At 44.8% G+C, this 15,000-nt stretch overlaps 2 protein-coding genes across 2 annotated transcripts in view; one reads left to right on the top strand and one right to left on the bottom strand.

The window, feature by feature from the left end:
- Positions 1-8,948, top strand: part of clcn4 (chloride channel, voltage-sensitive 4) — a 14,775-nt gene extending 5,827 nt beyond the window's left edge. The window contains exons 3-12 of the mRNA XM_079669445.1: positions 251-350; positions 1,248-1,435; positions 2,543-2,665; positions 3,247-3,453; positions 3,625-3,705; positions 3,909-4,454; positions 5,570-5,756; positions 6,229-6,627; positions 6,934-7,150; positions 7,652-8,948. Of these exons, the coding sequence (XP_079525571.1) occupies positions 251-350; positions 1,248-1,435; positions 2,543-2,665; positions 3,247-3,453; positions 3,625-3,705; positions 3,909-4,454; positions 5,570-5,756; positions 6,229-6,627; positions 6,934-7,150; positions 7,652-7,742 (2,139 nt within the window). The 3' untranslated portion in view covers positions 7,743-8,948. The remainder of the gene's footprint in view (positions 1-250; positions 351-1,247; positions 1,436-2,542; positions 2,666-3,246; positions 3,454-3,624; positions 3,706-3,908; positions 4,455-5,569; positions 5,757-6,228; positions 6,628-6,933; positions 7,151-7,651) is intronic.
- Positions 8,148-15,000, bottom strand: part of LOC307031885 (high affinity cGMP-specific 3',5'-cyclic phosphodiesterase 9A-like) — a 25,206-nt gene continuing 18,353 nt past the window's right edge. The window contains exons 7-14 of the mRNA XM_079669446.1: positions 13,995-14,172; positions 13,669-13,791; positions 13,059-13,151; positions 12,304-12,371; positions 12,137-12,239; positions 11,920-12,024; positions 10,090-10,236; positions 8,148-9,652 (exon numbers count right to left, since the gene is read on the bottom strand). Of these exons, the coding sequence (XP_079525572.1) occupies positions 9,566-9,652; positions 10,090-10,236; positions 11,920-12,024; positions 12,137-12,239; positions 12,304-12,371; positions 13,059-13,151; positions 13,669-13,791; positions 13,995-14,172 (904 nt within the window). The 3' untranslated portion in view covers positions 8,148-9,565. The remainder of the gene's footprint in view (positions 9,653-10,089; positions 10,237-11,919; positions 12,025-12,136; positions 12,240-12,303; positions 12,372-13,058; positions 13,152-13,668; positions 13,792-13,994; positions 14,173-15,000) is intronic.

Genomic DNA, 15,000 nt, shown 5'->3' with positions numbered 1-15,000 from the left:
TCTCCATCTATCTCTCTATCTATCTCTCCATCTATCTATCTCTCCATCTATCTCTCCATCTATCTCTCTATCTATCTCTCTATCAGAACATTACTAAGGGTTCCTCCTTATGAAGTCTTATAGTGTTCAGACCCACGCAAGGTGACACTATGAGAATGGTAAATGTGCAGGAGGGTCAGACTGAGATGATCAGTCAATGCAGACTTTGTGAATGAATAACCTCCGTTTCTCACTGTTGTGTGTGTACCAGATCACCAGTAAGAGTAAAGAGTCCTTCTGGGAGCTGATAAAGAGTCTGCTGGACGCCTGGTCAGGATGGGTGGTGATGCTGCTCATCGGACTGCTCTCAGGTCAGATCTCACCCGGAGTAATCTGCAGTGTTTACAGTGCTGCTGCTCCACGTGGCATTTCATTCACTTTCCACCATGACCAGACATATCAGGGCAGCGAGAAAGAAACGTGGAACATAGCTACTAGGTACATTCACTTGAGTACCATACCTAAGTACTGATTGGACCATCAACCCTCGTTAGAAAATGTTGTGATGTCTTGAGGTGTTCTGACTAAAACCTGTGGTAATGGCGACTTTGTGGTTCCAATATCCTATATTGGTTTTGCCATTCCTTCACAGGAGTGAGTGATCCAGACGCATAACAGATGCTCTCCGGGCTTTGGTGCAGTTTAGTATGATGTTTAGAGATTACATTACCAAGGTTTAGTGATTCAGTGAATGGTTGTAGTATCTGAGCATCTGCCGGCTGGACCTATGACCCCTTGTACACCCGGTGCAGCTAACCCCCGCCACCAAGTGTTCAAAATAATATTGCACTATAAATAAAATAAACAGACATGCCAACAACATCAATAAAATGGCTCTTGTGATGGAAACTTCTGGATCAATGGAGACTCAGAGAGACACGGGGAGGGCAGGAGCTTTGATGGAAACACTGATGGTTTATTATGGAGTTAACGGCCGGAGAATTCACACAAGATGTTCTGTGTTTCTGAAGATCTCTACCCCAGACCCATGTATTTAGCTGGTTCTGAGAGAAGAATCTATCTTGTGCATAACAAGATAAAACCATCACACCTCTATCAGCTGAGGCCAACAGGCAGGAACAGGGAGACAGACGCTGAGAGCAGCTCAAGGTCACAGAGCTCAGTGGCAGTACAGACTGATGCACTGGGTCAGAGTTATGGGTCCAGGAGAATATTTCCCCAACAGCTCCTACACCTGTTCTCCACAGGCACGCTGGCGGGAGTGATCGACCTGGCGGTGGACTGGATGACGGACCTGAAGGAAGGCGTGTGTCTGACGGCCTTCTATTACAGCCACGAGCAGTGCTGCTGGACGTCCAACGAGACCACCTTCGACGACCGGGACAAGTGTCCGCAGTGGCAGAAGTGGGCCGAGCTGATGACCGGTCACTCTGAGGTCAGAACACAATAAAACTTCCTCAGAAAAGACACCAAAGACTTGACACTCATTCCCTGGTTTTAGGACTCATTCCAATAATCATTCAACGTCAACTTTAATGTCCATCTTTCAGTTTGTGTGTACAGACAGAGAGATCGAAATACCATTTCCCACAATCCAGAATATCTATATACCATAATTTTCGGACTATAAGGCGCACCTGAATATAAGCCGCAGCAGCTAAATTGAATGATGTGTACATATATAAGCCGCACTGGACTATAAGCCGCAGGTGTTTTAATGTTTCATTACCATATGTAAGGGTTCGTGCACAGGGGGGATTGTCGGGAAAGAGATGGCTGTTTGAGGAAGCTTCCATTTATTAACATTTCAACAAACAAGTTGCATATTTGCATAACGTATTCAAGTGTTAGCATTTAGTGCAATAGTAGCTACAGAACATGTGCTGTGTAAACTGTACTGTATCACATAGCGTTTCAGACACACACACTTTTCAACTTTCAAACTTAAACGGTGCGCTCCCAGCGCACGTACCGGCAGTGATCTACAGCAGTGGTTTTCAACCAGTGGTACGGGGACAAACTGTCTCGCTCTCGTAATGTCTGTCTGTCTTGCTCTCGTTCTGTCTCTCGTACCACTCTCGGTTCCACTTTTACTTTTGCGCGCTACCTGTCTCACTCTTTTCCGGCCTCCAGCTTTTCCTGCTGGAGCCCGCCGCTTAAAGGTGGGGGGCGCGGACCGGCCATAGAGCCCATAGAGTTAAAGGTGGTGGACTGTAACCTGTAAGATCCATAGATTTAGGAGGTCCCCTAGTGGCCGTTAGCTGTAAAAATCCATAGATTAGCCGCACCGTTATATAAGCCGCAGCGTCGATATAGTCTGAAAATTATGGTATATCAACACACATTTATAAATATGCACACATTAAGACATAAATAAAAGCACAACAATCAATATATACAAAATAACAGTCACTTCAAAATCTGTGAGAAATGTACATTAGTGAAAGACTGTCCTTAGCAGCCTAAAAAGAGTCTTCGGTTTTCGGGACAGAAAGACTGGACACTGTAGATTTCAGTCCCTGCTATATTTGACTTGTTTCAGGGAGGGGGAGCGTACCTGTTGAACTACTTCCTGTACGTCCTGTGGGCTCTGCTGTTTTCCTTCCTGGCCGTGTCCCTGGTGCGAGTGTTCGCTCCGTACGCCTGCGGCTCAGGAATCCCCGAGGTGAGAAACTCCAATGCTGCACATTTTCCTTTATCGTATATGACATTCATTTTGGCGTGGATGTACGTTTATTTTATGTTGTAAGATGAAACTCAGCTCCTGTAATGAGTCTGTTAGAAAATGTGTTTCCAAAATACAGACAGTCATAGCTGTAAGGGGAAAGATGTACACATTTAAAAACCATTGATGCCACAATGTGTTGATCACACTTCCATTGCAGGCCATATCCATATCAAACTTTTAAAAGTCGAAATTGTATTTTTTACTGCCTGTGTGTGTGTGTGTGTGTGTGTGTGCGTGTGTGTGTGTGTGTGTGTGCGCGTGTGTGTGTGTGTGTGTGTGTGTGTGTGTGTGTGTGTGTGTGATATTGTAGATATTGGTCATTTCAAACAACCCCTATGTACTTTTTCGTTTTTATTTCATTTTACCAATTTAGTTCGGTATTTAATTTGCCATTTTCGGGTCTCCAAAGAGATATGATTTGAAAAACTGTACTTTTAATATAATGTTACCCCAAATAAATGTAAGAATGCAAAAAAAAAAAGCAAATGGAAAATCACAGCTATCACATTTCGTGGCAGATCAAGACGATCCTCAGCGGCTTCATCATCCGGGGCTACCTGGGGAAATGGACCCTGCTGATCAAGACGGTGACCCTGGTTCTGGCGGTGTCGTCGGGCCTCAGCCTGGGGAAGGAGGGCCCTCTGGTCCACGTGGCCTGCTGCTGCGGAAACCTCTTCTGCAGCCTCTTCTCCAAGTACAGCAAGAACGAGGGCAAGCGCCGAGAGGTACGCTGATCAGAGTCAAACTGAAAGAAAACACCCACAGAATGACTCGGGTCAACAGATGCATTCAGAGTTTATAAATGCAAACATTAGAGATTTACTTCTCTGCAAATAACCAAGTGATTTATGCATGTTGACACTAATGTCCTGACCCTGACTGACCTCTGCCTTCAGGTGTTGTCAGCAGCAGCAGCAGCCGGAGTGTCGGTGGCCTTCGGAGCGCCCATCGGAGGAGTCCTGTTCAGCCTGGAAGAGGTTCGTTAAGTTCCCCTGCTTCACTCCGAACCTGCCTCCTGTGCCAAGCCGTGTTTACATTAGCAAGCATCGCTAACACTCAGATGGCTAAAATGCATGGTCTGTTTGGTATTTTGAGCAAAACCCATTATAGACGTGTTTTATATATTTGTTTATACCTGAGAGCCATAATACATTCCTCTGATGACCCCTGTCTCCTGCAGGTCAGTTACTACTTCCCTCTGAAGACGTTGTGGCGCTCGTTCTTCGCCGCCCTGGTGGCCGCCTTCACGCTGCGCTCCATCAACCCGTTTGGCAACAGCCGCCTGGTGCTCTTCTACGTGGAGTACCACACGCCGTGGTACATGGCCGAGCTGGTGCCCTTCATCCTGCTGGGGGTGTTCGGGGGTCTCTGGGGGACGCTGTTCATCCGCGCCAACATCGCCTGGTGCCGCCGCAGGAAGACCACGCAGCTGGGGAAGTACCCGGTGCTGGAGGTGATCGCTGTGACGGGGATCACGGCTCTGCTGGCGTTCCCCAACCCGTACACCCGGCGCAGCACCAGCGAACTGATCTCAGAGCTGTTCAACGACTGCAGAGCGCTGGAGTCCTCGCAGCTCTGCGACTACATCAACAACCCCAACATGAGCCGGCCCGTGGACGACATCCCCGACCGGCCGGCGGGCCCCGGGGTCTACACCGCGCTGTGGCAGCTCGCCCTCGCACTCGTCTTCAAGATCGTCATCACCATCTTCACCTTCGGCATGAAGGTCAGTGCGAGGGAGATGAGCAACACGTCGGGTTTGACGAGGACATATTACTTTCTACCCTTTTTAAATGTGTATTTCAAGATTCAAGGCTTTTATCGTCATGTGTTCATACAGTAGCTACAGTGTAGGTATATCATGAACATCTGAGGTCCCAGGCTCCTCCCACAGTGCAACACAATAACACAGATAACATAGTAAGTAAGTAAATACAAATAAAATAGAATAGAAATAGTGCAATAGTCTTTATTCATATGTGTAATAATAGATTACATTTGTATAGCGCCTTTCGAGGGACCCAAGGCCGCTTTACATGGTGAACAAACAACAAACAAGAGGGGCAAATAATAAAGTAGAAATGAAATAAATAGCAGTGGAAGCAGGGGGCCGGGATGGGTTAGGGGTCAAAGGTCACGGTGAACAGCTGAGTTTTTAATGAAGACTTGAAGATGTCCAGTAAACAAGCACACGTTGAGTTGTTTAGTTTCAGAGGAATGGGACATTGAAGGTAACGGTGCGTCTGATCTCCTGTCATGGTGTCCATCCCCTCTGTGCATGCTCTCTGTTGTCTGTCATAAATTTGACATGAATGTTATTTGTTTCCAGTTTTAAACCACATATTTATCACACATGTTTTTTAACTCCATATTTGAACCAGATGAAGGACTTAGTGACGGGACGTCTGCTGACCCCCTAGTGACAGAAAATGACTAGAAATATGACGATATAAACTACGGTAGGGGGTGTCCAAACCTTTTCTCCGAGGGCCACATACAAAAAGAGATACTTAGGGCTGGGCCGCTCACTAGAGGTTTATTGCCTTATCAGTGAAGTTATGAGTTTGCAAAATCAATCAAATGTAGGTCAATTAAGCTTCATACTTGAAAATGCTTTAAGAAACAAAACAACCTCAGCTCTCCAGGGCGTTTCCTTTATTTAGTTAGCAGCTCATTCCTCAAAACAGAAGCTTCAGATTGATTATAAAAAGAGGAAATAGAAAGGGTAGATTTCATTATACTAATTGACTTTACCCCCTGATATAAACAAACAAAACAAAACCATTTTGGAGCCCTTGCTTGGATTCTGACGGCCTCTCTGCGGTTCTTCGTCCCCTCCAGATCCCCTCGGGTCTGTTCATTCCCAGCATGGCGGTCGGCGCGATAGCAGGACGGATCGTGGGGATCGCCGTGGAGCAGATGGCGTACCACCACCACGACTGGATCATCTTCAAGAACTGGTGCCGGCCCGGAGCGGACTGCGTCACCCCGGGGCTCTACGCCATGGTGGGGGCCGCCGCCTGCCTGGGTGAGGACACACACTCCCTCTCTGTCCGTGTGGAGATCACCTGTTCATCACTGAGGAATCAAAAGAGAGGAATGAATGTCTTTCATTTTTGTAAAGCACCTTGAGTTGAAAGGTGCTGTATAAATAAACGTGCCTAATAGTATTGAGAAGAAGCGTACAAGTGTAAGCAATAGTTCAGACTCCTTTTGGGTGGAAATCACGCTTCCCTTTTTCAACATAGAAGACAAACAGAACAGCCAACAAGAAATAATAAAGACAAAACACAGCATGACAGGAATACCACACTTAAAGACATACATAGTCACAGTGGGAAAGGACATACAAAATAGTATATCATACAAATAAATGAATAAAGGGTGCGGATGAGCCCAGGCTACCAGCAGAGCCACCCAAGCCATTAAAGAACGATTGTTTGTGCACTGCCGACTGTCTAAATAAATGAAGCTTTAATAAAGTGGTTGCGTCCCTCCAGGGGGGGTCACCAGGATGACGGTCTCCCTGGTGGTCATCATGTTCGAGCTCACCGGGGGTCTGGAGTACATCGTGCCCCTCATGGCCGCCGCCGTCACCAGCAAATGGGTGGCGGACGCCTTCGGGAAGGAGGGCATCTACGAGTCTCACATCCAGCTGAACGGATACCCGTACCTGGACGTGAGGGACGAGTTCACCCACCGCACGCTGGCCACGGACGTGATGCGGCCGCGCAGGAACGACCCCCCCCTGGCCGTGCTCACGCAGGACAGCACCACCGTGGAGGACGTGGAGACGCTCATCAAAGACACCGACTACAACGGCTTCCCTGTGGTGGTGTCCCGCGAATCAGAGAGGCTCATCGGCTTTGTGCAGCGCCGAGACCTCACCCTCGCCATCAGTAAGTGGTTTAAAGGGGACAGAATGTACCCAGAAACCCCCCAGCTTGATATCTGAAATGAAGTGTTTTAATATGCAGATGAGGCATTATGTGATGCTAACGATGTGTGAATCTAGGAGAGATCCTCAGGCTCAAACTGACGAAGCATTACTGGGCTTTTAACATGTTTTCTAGTGCGTTCCTGTAGTGTCTCCCCTCCTGTAGGTCTTCATACTCTTATCATTGGTAAGATAGTCTCTGGACGGCATCAGGAAACGGGGTCAGACTGGTGTTCATCACGATGTTCCTCTCTTTGTTCCTCTGTAGAAAACGCCCGTCAGAAGCAGGACGGCGTGGTGAGCAGCTCCGTGGTTTACTTCACTGAAGACGCTCCCCAGCTGCCGCTCAGCAACCCTCAGCCTCTGAAGCTGCGGCGCGTCCTGAACCTCAGCCCCTTCACCGTCACCGACCACACGCCCATGGAGACCGTGGTGGACATCTTCCGCAAGCTGGGCCTCCGCCAGTGTCTCGTCACCCGGAGCGGGTTAGACCTTTTTCTTTCAATTCCAACCTCATTAAGAATGTATGTTTCACTGTTGTGCACGACCCCTTGTTAAAGAACTGTTCCTCTAAATTGGAGTACTAATGGGGAATGTGAGAAAAGAACTAATAAAGAATAAGTTCAAAAACTAAAAAAAGCACGGTGCAAAGTATCTAGAGGAGCCATTCTTATTCAACTTTGTACATTTCTATCAATATATTGGCACTATTCAAAACATTAGGAATAAGAAGCCAATCAAAACTAATTTCATATTTAAAAGATATTTAATCTGAAGTATCAAAATGTATTTTTCTTTCCTTTGTCTTTATTTACTGTATGTAATGTCTGGTTGCTTTGTTGTATGTAGAATGTATGATGTTCATGTAGGGAAAAAAAACCTTAATATCCTCCCAACAGCTGAGTCAACAACAACAACAACAACAACACTGCTGCAAGGGAATCATAATCAGAAAGGTATTTTCTTCCTCTGACCTTTGTGTTCAGGCGTCTCCTGGGCATCATCACCAAGAAGGACGTCCTGCGCCACATGGCCCAGATGATGAACCAGGACCCAGAGTCCATCATGTTCAATTAGCAGCTGCCCTCCTCCCCCTGACGGTGTCCATAGGTGAAGCCGTGCGACGCTACTGTATCTCCAACCTGTGAAGAGTCCCTCCTGACAGGCAAGTCCCAAACCCAGAAACACCTCTCCCAGCTTCACCCCGAGAGGACCCAGAGCTCGCTTCATCGTGTTGCCAACAGCGCTGAGACATGCTCAAATGCAGAGTGCCAAGCTCCAAGAAAAGCTATTAATGTGTTGTTTTCTGACGTGTTCTGGTACGAAATAACCCAAACTAAAATGATTAAACCTTAGAAACACACCTTGAAGGATAGTGTACGATGTACCAGAGGACGACTGATATCTCCAGAAGCATCGAAGAAAGCGAAGGAAAAACGGGGGACATTTTGTAGGAATCCTCCCGTGTGTTTTGCCATAAAATGGTACTCTTTAAAATATATAGAAATGGGACCACGTGTGAGAAATAACAAACTAAACCCTGATATTATCTCATGAACTACTACTGAGTTTATTTAGAAGTGGGGGGGCTGCTGCACTTTGTGATTATTATTTCTGTGCCACATTTATATTAACGCTGCTCGTTTGACCCGTTTGTCCTGAAGCTGCATCAGAAGTTATTTAACTGTCAAAAGGTTTCCTTATGTTTTCTTATAACCACATGTTCAATAATAGTCAGTAATGGGAGAGGAAGGTCTGATTGCTTGCATCCAGATTCCTTTTCCGTCTAGTTCCTAGTAGTTTTCACGGATCAGACGGCATGTCAGAAAGTAAACCAAGAAGAGAAACGTTAAAATCATTAAGGTTTGTTAAAAGCTGTAATCTGATTGGCTTAAACACCTGTACGTCACTCCTCGTCCTCTCCAGCGGTATGAATGCAGCTCATCACGCAGGTCTGGAGAACCTGAACATTCCAGCTCTTAAGAATATCAAGATTGCACATAAAAAGTAGTGCTTGCGTCCCTGCTGTGTCGTGATGTCCGTGGTAGTGAAGCGCTCCGTGGGGCCGAGCAGAGCGTTGGTTCTTAACGCCAACAGAATGTACTGAAAGGAAGAGCTGTTGTATACTACAGATTTATTGTGAGCATTTCTTTATGGTATTTGAAACAGCCCTGGTTATTGGCTGTTTTTAACTCTACATATTTATCAGACGCATTACTGCACTTTTTCTTTGAATTTGTAAACGAAGTGATTGAAAAATAAACCTTCAGACGGTGGATCATCGTGGGCTGCTCTGCGTCTTTATTTAAATGTTTACAGGAATGCATTTGATCTGTTCAACACACACTCGGTTACATCCTCTCAGTCCTTTCATTAAAACCACTCATGTCGTTAAATCTTCATCACATGCACGAGGGCTTGTTAAACTAACTATAAAATGATAAGTTAAGCGACGCCGTTCTTTGACTAAATTGTGATTTTAAATTCAGTTTTGTGAGATTAACTTCTTGTGAATTTAACACTTTAATAGTCCAAAGAAATACTGTTTAAATACAATATCTTCAATAGCTATGATGTGATGTTTCTATCCTTCGATGAGTCGTGAGAAACAAACCAAGTCACTTCTTTAGTGGAAGAAGTTTCTGCTCAAATCACACGGCATGAAATAAAACTCCAAACTTCCCTTACAGAGGGTTTTCTAAAACATGAGGGTTAGTCAGCTGACATCCTGTTAGGGAGGACACATCTTGATACACTGAAGGAATCGACCTCTTCCTCCTCTTCCTCTTCCTCACTCTGCTCGTCTCCTCCTCTTCCTCCTCCTCACTCTCTGCTCGTCTCCTCCTCTTCCTCCTCCTCACTCTCTGCTCGTCTCCTCCTCTTGCTCCTCTTCCTCCTCCTCACTCTCTGCTCGTCTCCTCTCTGCCGGCTCTCTCCAGGTCAGAGTAATATTTCAGCGCCTGTTGCACCGGCTCCACGATATGTTGCTGCACAAACAATAATAATACTGATATCAAAGTGAAGGTATAAAAAAATACAAACTAAATTCTCAAATAGTTTCTGTTCAAAAGGGGCAAAGAGGAGACGCTTAAAAACGTTTCTGGTCCTCCTCTAGCGTGCATTGTTCATGAAAACACAAGTTTAGCTCATCGTCATCCGTGCTTTAAACAAAACAACCAAAAACAAATAACTTTCACAACAACAAGAAACAGCCAGCATGAGTCCACCGGTCCTGCTCAGAACACTCAGGGTCGGGTTGAGATAGGAAGCAGACCCTGAGTGGCTCCTAACCTCTCACTTCCTCACCACAGCAGAGGGTCTCACCTGCAGGCAGAGGGTCTCACCTGCAGGCAGGGGGTCTCACCTGCAGGCAGAGGGTCTCACCTGCAGGCAGAGGGTCTCACCTGCAGGCAGGGGGTCTCACCTGCAGGCAGGGGAAGAGCTTGGTGAGCTCGGAGAACAGCGGCAGCAGCACAAAGCCGATGAAGCTGGTCTGAGACGACGGTTTGGAAACTTTCTCTCTGTCCATGAACGGACTCACCGGGAGACCCTTCAGCTTCTCTGTGTCGCTCTGAAAGAAGGGACCGAGCTTTTACATCTGACGATCTGAAATCACCATTTATTCTGTAGTTTAATCCTCAAGAACGGGCTTCTCTTTACCCAGAGAGGGTACAAGTACACACATCCTTTACTCAAGTAGAAGTACAGACTAAACTTCTTTACTCAAGTAAAAGTAAAGAACTTTGAAATGTACTTCAGTCAAAAGTACCCATAACTACCATCTGTACTTAGGGATATCTTCCTGGTTTCAGTACTTCACTCCACTACTTATTTTTCTGACAACTTTTTACTTTGACTTCTTACATGTTGAACTCAAATACCTGTACTTTCTACTTCTTACATGTTGAACCCAAATACCTGTACTTTCTACTTCTTACATGTTGAACTCAAATACCTGTACTTTCTACTTCTTACATGTTGAACCCAAATACCTGTACTTTCTACTTCTTACATGTTGAATACAAATACCTGTACTTTCTACTTCTTACATGTTGAACCAAAATACCTGTACTTTCTACTTCTTACATGTTGAACCCAAATACCTGTACTTTCTACTTCTTACATGTTGAACATAAATACCTGTACTTTCTACTTCTTACATGTTGAACTCAAATACCTGTACTTTCTACTTCTTACATGTTGAACTCAAATACCTGTACTTTCTACTTCTTACACGTTGAACCCAAATACCTGTACTTTCTACTTCTTACATGTTGAACCCAAATACCTGTACTTTCTACTTCTTACATGTTGAACATAAATACCTGTACTTTCTACTTCTTACATGTTGAACTCAAATACCTGTACTTTCTACTTCTCACATTTTGAACTCAAATATCTGTACTTTCTACTTCTTACATGTTGAACTCAAATACCTGTACTTTCTACTTCTTACATGTTGAACTCAAATACCTGTACTTTCTACTTCTTACACGTTGAACCCAAATACCTGTACTTTCTACTTCTTACATGTTGAACCCAAATACCTGTACTTTCTACTTCTTACATGTTGAACATAAATACCTGTACTTTCTACTTCTTACATGTTGAACTCAAATACCTGTACTTTCTACTTCTCACATGTTGAACTCAAATACCTGTACTTTCTACTTCTTACATGTTGAACTCAAATACCTGTACTTTCTACTTCTTACATGTTGAACTCAAATACCTGTACTTTCTACTTCTTACATGTTGAACCCAAATACCTGTACTTTCTACTTCTTACATGTTGAACCCAAATACCTGTACTTTCTACTTCTCTCATTTTCCAAACAGGCTGGTTCCTTTAGTCTGAATGTGTGTTTTGTGGCGTGATCACTATTATTTAGAGTCATTGCGTGCCTATTGATTTGAACACGATCCGTGTATCCATCATTTCCTGGTCTTCTCTAAAGAAGAGGGACCAATGGAAACGTTGTCATGTTGCCGTTGGTCACCATGGAAACATTCATTAGCTAACAATGACATTATTGTTCTATTAATATAAAGGGAGGTCAGGTACTCTTTAAAACAGCTGCTAGTTATGGGTACTTTTAACTGAAGTACATTTCAAAGTTCTTTACTTCGACTTGAGTAAAGAAGTTTAGTCAGTACTTCTACTTTCACCAGAGTATCTTGAAACACGAGTATCTGTACTTCTACTTGAGTAAAGGATGTGTGTACTTCTCTCTGGTGATGTGTGTACTTGTACCTGGTTGAAGAACTCCTGCAGTAAACATTCCAGCCAGGGCTCAGCCACCGACATCGGCCTGGCCTCGTTGGAAATGTCGCTCACCTTCATCATGATCTTCATCAGCTGCACGCAGAAAACACAGCATGGTGCATTCTCTCTAATTATAACAGAAATAGCTGATCTGAGATCTGAGATGTGTTTTACGTGGCGTTGGAACAGAAGAGAGAATCTTTACCACTTCTTTGTGCTCCTTGTTGGTGAAGTCGAACTCCGGCTGCAGACTTCTGAACTGACTCAGGATCTCGTTGTGTCTCACCATGTCGGTGGCCAGAACACACCTGAGAGAGATCAATATATATCATTTTATATTACAAAAGGGGACAGGAGGTGACGAGTCCTCACCTGATCATCCCTCCTCGGATGAGTTTGTAGTTCTCGTTGCTCAGGTTCTCCAGGATGTTGCACTCTGGCTGAAAAACACAACGTCACTTTTTAAAACATCTTAAAAGTGTCATGGATTTATATCAGTATGTGGTGTCTCTACTTTAAAGAGTCCTCTCCTGCTGATGTTCAGGTGTATATCAGTATGTAGTGTCTCTACTTTAAAGAGTCCTCTCCTGCTGATGTTCAGGTGTATATCAGTATGTAGTGTCTCTACTTTAAAGAGTCCTCTCCTGCTGATGTTCAGGTGTATATCAGTATGTAGTGTATCTACTTTAAAGAGTCCTCTCCTGTTGATGTTCAGGTGTATATCAGTATGTAGTGTCTCTACTTTAAAGAGTCCTCTCCTGCTGATGTTCAGGTGTATATCAGTATGTAGTGTATCTACTTTAAAGAGTCCTCTCCTGCTGATGTTCAGGTGTATATCAGTATGTAGTGTCTCTACTTTAAAGAGTCCTCTCCTGCTGATGTTCAGGTGTATATCAGTGTGTAGTGTCTCTACTTTAAAGAGTCCTCTCCTGCTGATGTTCAGGTGTATATCAGTATGTAGTGTCTCTACTTTAAAGAGTCCTCTCCTGCTGATGTTCAGGTGTATATCAGTGTGTAGTGTCTCTACTTTAAAGAGTCCTCTCCTGATGATGTTCAGGTGTATATCAGTATGTGTTGGAGCTGCTAACCAATAAGAGCGTGAGTGTTACATAGTGATGTCACTGTACCTTGGCCATGATGCTGAAGGCGACGGCACAGTGGTGGTTCTCCAGCGGGGATATGTCGTTGTAGCGCAGAGCCAAGTCTGTCTGAGCGTTAATCTGTGGGATTTAATCCTTTAAAGAACAGATTGATAACACACACTATGTCCTCCTCCAACATGAGAGCCACATGCTAACAAAGGTATCAACTGTAGCTGTGAACATGACAGGATGTGTGATTACCTAGAAGAGCATCAGGACTGTTTGAGGCATATGATAGCTATGTGATTAACATGATGATTCAGCCTCTATGGAGAGAGACATATGACAAGCATGATCATTTCTGACGTGGAGCTAATCTGAAGTAAACATTGAATACTGCTTTCTATTCCTCCATCTAGTGACTGTGGAACTCCCTCTCTTGGATATCAGCATGTGAAGGACACTGTTCAGGAACTAGTTGATGCTCTGTATGTGATGACTACTTCCATTCTGGAGAGGATCACAGATACATGGATCCTGAGATTCAAGCTCAAGCCGGGGACCAGTGAGATTTTTCTAAAACACACACACACACACACACACACACACACACACACACACACACACACACACACACACACACACACACACACACCTGGAAGACGTTGTTGTATCCGGGATGGTCGAGGTCGTGACAAAGCGCAGAGGTCAGCATGATGAGCAGGTCGATCCTCGTGAGTTTACTCCGCAGGTCAGTCAGCCAGATGAGCCCGTACATCTGCAGGAACACACACCTTCATGTGTCAGACAGGTGTGTGCACCATCTGTATGGTTTTCAGAGATGTGTGTGTGTGTGTGTGTGTGTGTGTGTGTGTGTGTGTGTGTGTGTGTGTGTGTGTGTGTGTGTGTGTGTGTGTGTGTGTGTGTGTGTGTGTGTGTGTGTGTGTGTGTGTGTGTGTGTGTGTGTGTGTGTGTGCCAACCATCTGAGTGACGCAGAAGCAGTGCCTGAAGTTGTGGAAGGGGATGTTGTTGTAGTGGCAGGAGACCTCAAACAGGAAGTTCTGCAGGACGTCCAGCTTGATGTGGAACGCAGACAGGAAGTCAAGGTCTGTGAACATCACCTGCAGGAGCATCAGCATCTCAGCCTTCTCCCACTGCCTGATCACACACACACACACACACACACACACACACACACACACACACACACACACACACACACACACACACACACACACACACACACACACACACACACACACACACACACACCTCGTTTTTAATTATGTAGCTAAGGAGAAACAAAGTCAGATATCAAAGCAGTCTGGTTCAGAGATGGAGTTATTGCGCCCTCTTGTGGCCACAGACAGGAACTGCATCGGTGTTGTCATCAAGTTAGACCAGTGGTTCTCAAACTTTTTCTGTCAGGCCCCCCCTTTGGAGAAAAAAAATGTGGGCCCCCCCAACACAAATAGTCAGGCTCAGTGGCGGCGCCAGAGATTTATTTTGGGGTGCTGTGGGGTAGCTTGACGTTTCATAGAGGGTGCTCAAACATTTAGGGTTTCCCATTAAGGTACCGGTCGCTACAGTGGAATTTTCTACTGCAACACTCCCCACGCACACACACAGTGTACCCATGACTGTTACAATGAAGGCTTCATAATCAGCTCACGGCATATAGGTTTAAGCAGAGGTAAAGTGCTATTTTTTTAGGTGGTGTGTGGACCTCACATAGGGGGGTCCGGGGGCAAGCTCCCCCGGGAAGATTTATTTTTAAATATTGAAGTTAAAAGCATCAATCTGGTGCACTTTGAGAGCAAAATGAAGAGATCTATGGATACATCTCTCAATACCCATTTGAAACAGAACTGTAAACAGATTTACTTTTTCTTTATGGATATTTTACAAATCACTCCTCTTTTAAACTTTATTCTTTTTTTACTGTCATATAGTATTTCATACCTGTTTTTCATTTATTCTCTTATT

Source organism: Notothenia rossii, assembly GCF_949606895.1.
Source record: "Notothenia rossii genome assembly, chromosome: 3".
Taxonomy (NCBI): domain Eukaryota; kingdom Metazoa; phylum Chordata; class Actinopteri; order Perciformes; family Nototheniidae; genus Notothenia; species Notothenia rossii.
The sequence above is the reverse complement of the archived record's forward strand: the minus strand, read 5'-3'. Positions and strand labels throughout refer to the sequence as shown.